This window comes from Nanorana parkeri, unplaced genomic scaffold (genome assembly GCF_000935625.1).
Source record: "Nanorana parkeri isolate BGI_ZX_2015 unplaced genomic scaffold, ASM93562v1 scaffold276, whole genome shotgun sequence".
In the NCBI taxonomy this organism is placed as follows: Eukaryota; Metazoa; Chordata; class Amphibia; order Anura; family Dicroglossidae; genus Nanorana; species Nanorana parkeri.
This window is the reverse complement of record NW_017306544.1, coordinates 371,106-377,585: the sequence shown is the minus strand read 5'-3', so window position 1 is coordinate 377,585 and position 6,480 is coordinate 371,106. Positions and strand designations below refer to the sequence as shown.

The 6,480-nt window shown below is 40.5% G+C and overlaps 1 protein-coding gene across 1 annotated transcript in view; it reads right to left on the bottom strand.

Annotated features, from left to right (window-relative positions):
• Positions 1-394: 394 nt before the first annotated feature.
• Positions 395-6,480, bottom strand: part of SLC6A17 (solute carrier family 6 member 17) — a 55,200-nt gene continuing 49,114 nt past the window's right edge. Inside the window, exons 11-12 of the mRNA XM_018557262.1 lie at positions 5,305-5,467; positions 395-1,265 (exon numbers count right to left, since the gene is read on the bottom strand). Of these exons, the coding sequence (XP_018412764.1) occupies positions 897-1,265; positions 5,305-5,467 (532 nt within the window). The 3' untranslated portion in view covers positions 395-896. The remainder of the gene's footprint in view (positions 1,266-5,304; positions 5,468-6,480) is intronic.

Sequence of the window (6,480 nt, the reverse complement as noted above, 5' to 3'; positions counted from 1 at the left end):
TTTTGATTATAGGTTCACTTTAAACAACCTTAATATCTTCCACTTTAAAGTGCTTCATTTTATGTTGCTAGGAAGAGGCCAGTATAAAAATAAATGTAACTTTTAAAATACAGCCAAAAATTATTTGTATACAGGGAGCATCAATTATCTATACTGTATCTTCTAGAGTTATTAGTAGTAAAAGCTAGTTACTTATTATTGTTAGAAATAGCAGTATAATTGCATTGATACTTCCTTGTCAGGTAATATGTGAAGAATCCCTTTGCTGAATTTAATTTTAGGGTTTTATTAGGAAATATGCATTTACCATGACACTTTCTCTCTAAATTAAGCATACAAAAATAAAAGTAATTGTCATTTTTTTTTATAATAAATTATACAATATATTCTATAATAAATTACTCAGATAATCTATGTTTTTACAAAGATTGTGTTATTAAACCATGTGTGTTGTGCTATTATAATCATCGGACACAGAAATCTATTACGTGAGCCAACATAATCATGAAAAAAACTGATCAATAAACAATAGCAGATTATGTACTAAATTTGTGTTTAAAGCAGTTATGGAGTGTTAAACACCATTACATGTTCTTTTTTTTTTCTTCTTTTTACCGTAAGTATGAATATACACAGTGAAGTGATGTGTAAACTCACAAAGCAGAAGCAAGTCACCAGATGTCTGCAGTTAAAGGAATACTGTAGCACAGATGACCACCACTGACGTACCAGAGGTGGATAAGATTGTAATATGATGAAACATCCATTTCAACTCTTTTACACACAGCATCCCATTACTGTGCAACCAGCTTTTGCAGAAAATAATTTTGAAAAGTGCTTTCTTTTGGAGAAATGAATGTCCATTGCGTTTGACATTGTGGTTGAACACAGAAGGATTACAGTTCTGACTCAGGAGTGGCGGCCATTACAAAGCCACTACCGTACTGCCCGTTAGATGTGCCAGTATAATCCAAAGGAGAAGCATTTTCTGGGCCTAGATATGAGCGATGAGTTGGCATTGGAGATGGAGTCTCACTAGGCACTTTACTGAGTATAAAGCGTGTTTCATCATTATCCTCCAAGTTGGAAATATCCTTCATTCTAAGACCCTTCTTGTATGATACAGATAGTCTGTTAGAACCATCTGGTATTAGTTGGAAATGTGCAAGAATGAAGATTACAGGTACTGGAAGTATTGCCAATATTATTAGACAAATAAGTAATGACAAAGCCCAAGGAGGATACGGCAAAAATTGCTCGATTGCCTAAAATGGAGAGAATACAACATAAATTCACTGAAAAATGTACAGAACAGTTAAAAGAAAAGTTTACAAAACAGGTGAACATCGACAAAAACGTAAGCCAACCCATAGGAATCAAATGTTTTAGTCCAACACCAAACTCTGCCAAAGTGGAACTCCTTTTGCTTCAAAGGATACTGTTCTATAAAAGCCATGTGAGAGTCTTTTTGCACTTTGAAATGATTAAAAATAACTTCTAATCCTCAGCTGCAACCATCCATGGTTTTTGTCATTAGCCAGATGAAAAAACAAATCACATTTCTTAGGGGTACTCAAGCTAAGCTTTCATAAACGTCTTTCATCCTTTGCCCCTACTGCTGTGATTTGGTAAAGCTTTACTCTAGACAAACAGCTAAACAGGCACTTAAAATACAAATGTATGCCGATACCTTAAGGCTGGGTTCACACCTGGGCATACGGAATATGCGCGTTTGACGCATGTTTTTACAGCAATTTGTGGTAAAAGAAACGTGCGACAAACGCACGTTTACGAGGGCAGGTGGGAACCATGCCCATAGGCAATTATTGGTTTTCACATGCTGAGCGTTTTACAGCACGTCGAACAGCGCTGTAAAACGCCCAGGTGTGAACCAGGCCTAAGAGGTTCCTTCACTGGAACTAAGGGGCCAAGCCAAACCCCTGAAAAACAACCCCACACCATAATCCCCCCACCACCAAACTTGACACTTGGCACAATGCAGTCAGGCAAGTACCGTTCTCCTGGCAACCACCAAACCCAACACGTCCACCGGATTTCCAGACAGAGAAGCGTGATTCGTCACTCCAGAGAACACGTCTCCACTTGTCTAGTGGGGCGTGCTTTACACCACTGCATCCGACGCTTTGCATTGTACTTGGTGATGTAAGGCTTGGATGCAGCTGCTCGGCCATGGAAACCCATTCCGTGAGGCTCTCTACGCACTGTTGTTGTGCCAATCTGAAGGCCACACGAAGTTTGGAGGTCTGTAGCTATTGACTCTGCAGACAGTTGTCGATTTCTGCGCAATGTGCGCTTCAGCATGCGTTGACCCCGCTCTGTCATTTTACGTGGCCCACCACTTCATTGTTGAGTTGCTGTTGTTTCCAGTTGCTTCCACTTTGTTATAATACCACTAACAGGAGACCGTGAAATATTTAGTACCGTAGCAAGGAAATTTCACGGAAGGACTTATTGCACAGGTGGCAACCTATCACGGTACCACGCTTGAATTCACTGAGCTCCTGAAAGCGACCCATTCTTTCACAAATGTTTGTAGAAGCGTCTGCATGCCTAGGTGCTTGATTTTATACACCTGTGGCCATGGAGGTGATTGGAACACCTGAATCCAATGATTTGGAGGGGTGTCCCAATACTTTTGGCAATATAGTGTATATGTTTATGGGAAGAGCAGTTAGCATCATTCATACGGAATAGATTGCTGTGCTTAGAAGATTAATGCACAAATTATACTGGCATCAATGCAATAGATACAATTTATTCGTAATCAACTTGAATATAAAAAGGGAGACATTGATAATATGGATTTTTTACTTTAAATGAATGAAGTGCAATAGCTGTTTCAAACAGTCATTGCACTTCATTTAGACAGATGTGGTTTTTATGTTTTTTGTAGTCCACCCTGACATATTATGCAACATTTTTGGAAGAAACAGTTTCAAAATTGTGGGGGAAAAAAAGCATTTTCCCATCCTTGTTCCCTAAGCAACATTTACACAATTTGTGCAGCCCCAGATAGTTACCCCAAACTATAAATGACAAAATGGCAGTTGTGGATTGAGGGTAGAAGACAGAACCCACAGTGCTGGGAATTGTGCCCTAATACAAGGTGGTTGTGGATTCAGAATGCCTAGAACACCACCGGATAAGGTCACCCACAGCAGTGAAGTTCAGTAATATCCAGCGGATACATGTAGGGTAAACACAGTAACTTCCATCTCCTCCAGCCCATAGCAGTGAGCAAAAGGTGATTGCAGGCAGCATCCCGAGACCAGGGAGTCCGGCGCTTTACAGCCTGGTGGGGAATACTGCAACAATCAAATGAATCCACTGGTCCTATGTAGCCCCTAGTGAACTAAAACATTATATAGACATGCCGCTTCATAGCAAGGAATGTGTGTAAAGCAAGGCTGTCATAGTGGATTCTGATCTACAGTATAAAGAAAACACATATTCTTGATGACTGAACTGGGGAGACTGCACGTATGTAGAATATCTAGTCTGCCTTTCAGTCACCTGATTGAAGATCTCTTTGGATGCTGCGGAAAAAGAGCTTTCTGGCTGTTTTGGGGTTTGCCCACAGCTTGGAGCTGTCACTTTGATTGTTTGTTTTCTTGCACTAAGTGTCGTCTTCCTAAAGCTACGTATCCCATGATCTATGGCTCATCAGCTGTCTCCTCAATGAACGTTCGGGAAATATATGTATATTTTTTTAAATCCCTCTCTCTGGTGTTTATAAAGGGAAATAGCACAGTAGATAGACCACTGGGTAGACTGCTACCAACAGGAGGACTGGACATTTGGATGCCAAACAAAAGAAAGGACGCAGCCCCACCTAGTGGTTATACCCCACAACTGCCATATAGATTCAATTCTAGCAAAACAGTACAAACAAGAAAATAGATTTCAAAACTATTGAACACTGGCAACACGACCACAAAAAATAAAAATATCTCCCAAGAGGGGCGAGAGTTGTGTCCTTCAATTACCATAGAAGAAAAGGCTTTTGCATTGAAAACAAAAAAAAATCCTTTTTTGTCCTTTGTGCATTGAGGGACATAGCACTGTAGATAAAAGACCACTAAAACTATCAACCATGTTGCCCATGTATAACACAATAGCGAGGTGGTGTGGCCCTTTAAGAAAGCTACAAAATACCTCCAAAAGGAACTTCACCTGTGTTTAATGCAGAAGTGAGGTGTGACCTACCCTGCAAACTAAAGAGTTCCTAACCAGGTCAGGCTGTAGTTCAAAGTCACTGCAGGCAGATCTCGGCAGTAGAGAACGATGAAGTGTTAGTCAGCAGATGTACAAAAACAGTCTCGACTGCAGAATAGTTCAAGGAACATGCAACAGAGAGCAGTGAACTGATGCTGGAAATGACTGGCGATAAGTCTATGAAGCCCCAGTGACTTCCTGTAGGACGCTGCACTACAGGAGAATTACCAAGGGAGAGGCGTCTTACAGTCACAGCAACATGGCCTTTAGCAAAAAAATGGTGAAACAGAAAACAGGACCAGTCTTGCAATAGTAAAAAATCAAGGCCCAAGAGGATATTAAAAAGATTTCACCAACCCCTCCTCCCTTTTCTTGGAGACCAGTATATGAGCAGTGAACAGCCTTACTCACCGGCTTCGATACATTTGCAACAGCCGACCTGGAATAAGGGCCTGATTGCTCTGGAGTCTAGTGGGGTAAACTGTGAGGACTTCATAGAGTAAGAGATATAACCCGTCACCTATGCAGAGCCCCAGGTAGCCCAAGCACCCTCCAGACGTACCAGCGTGATATCCAGTGCAGGGTTATGCCAGTAAAACCCCCAATTTCTTTGTTTTTGATGCAGATCAATGACAATTTCATATCTCACTCTGCCCTGGCAATCCTTTGTCTCTAATGATTATTATGAAACAGAGATTGTATACATAAAGTAAAAACAGATATATTTAGTTAAAGGTGTATTAATATTTTGAGTCAAAACCATTATAGTTTCCCTTTATCGTTCCTTTTTACATATAGTGGAGGCCCAGCAGGAGACCATCTAACTCGTGTTCACAGCATTGAAGAAAGCTTTTTTTCTTTGCATAGTTTGGAGCATTTTTATCTATTTTATCTACTAAGCTGAATACTGAATGTCTACCATGAATTACTTTCTCATAGAATTTTAGCAACATAATCACTGTTCTTACTCTCTCATTTCTACATTGTATAGGTTTGGTTCTTCCCAAAGGTTGTCTGCATTTTCCCTCAGATATTTCTGGACTGTATCACTAAAAACAAATTACTCACCAGTTCTTTGATCCATGCACTGTATCCTGGAGGACTAATTGCCAGCTGTATTACACTAGCTGATAGGAGAATTGCCATAATGATTGGTGAAACATACTTCCACGTGTAAAAGTAATATTTGTATGGGCGAAATCCAAGCATTTCAGTGAGCTCCTGCATAAACCTGAAAGTGCAGAGAACATTTGTTTAAACATGAGTTATTGGTTATAATCAGTACCCTGCAATATATGCAAATTTCCCTATATTTTACCCAATTAAAATGCAGCAAGTACAGAACATTAACGGATGATCTAACAACATATTAAGTGTGTATCCAACTCACAGTTTGAGCTGACAAGTTGAGCCAACAACACAAAACCTTTGCTGCTCTGAACTCCCAACCAGGATAGTCAGTAAAGCCTGCTGGACTACAGAGATCCACCTATCTACACCCCTCTCTGTTCCTCTCCACATGCATACACTGATTTCTTTCCCAGCAAAACAGTACTGCTGCCTTTACACCTTAGATCATGCACACACTGTATGTAAGTAAAGGACTTTTGGGAGAAGTAGTTATGGGCCCCCACAAGAAAAAAAAAAAGTATGCTGTGACATGATCTGGACGGTGAGGTTGTAGTGTGAACTTTATCATGTAAGCATAGACTGTAGGCAACTTTTTTCCACATGGGAAATGTTGAATGTAGCACCCCAGATAGCAAGCAATTGAGCTGCAAGTTTGAAAATGACTTGCTAAACTATTGCAGACTTGCCGAGCTTCATAATTTTGTTGCACAATTACAGCAAGTCTGCATTGCAAGTCTCCAGACCAGCGAGCTTGCAGAGCTCTTGCTAAGACCTGCAGGACTCTTGCTGTAGACTTGCTAAGCAAATTTGCTTCAAATTCAAAAAGTGTCAACAAGAACTTGTGCTGCGAGTGTTCTGCAAGTCTACAACTTGCCAGGAATGTGTGCAGCAAGTTAACAAGAATTACAATTTAACCCTGCCACAAGCTTGTGGCAAGTTATCCTTGCTATCTGGGACCTTATCGCAATATTCCGCACATTGCAGAGTGGAGATTACTGTGCTAATGAAAGCAAATAAGAAGCTCCATATTATGCTAGGAAGGGCAAGACATTTCTGAGACACTAGCAAAATTATACCCAACCCCCCCCCCCCCCCCCCGAACCCACCACCACA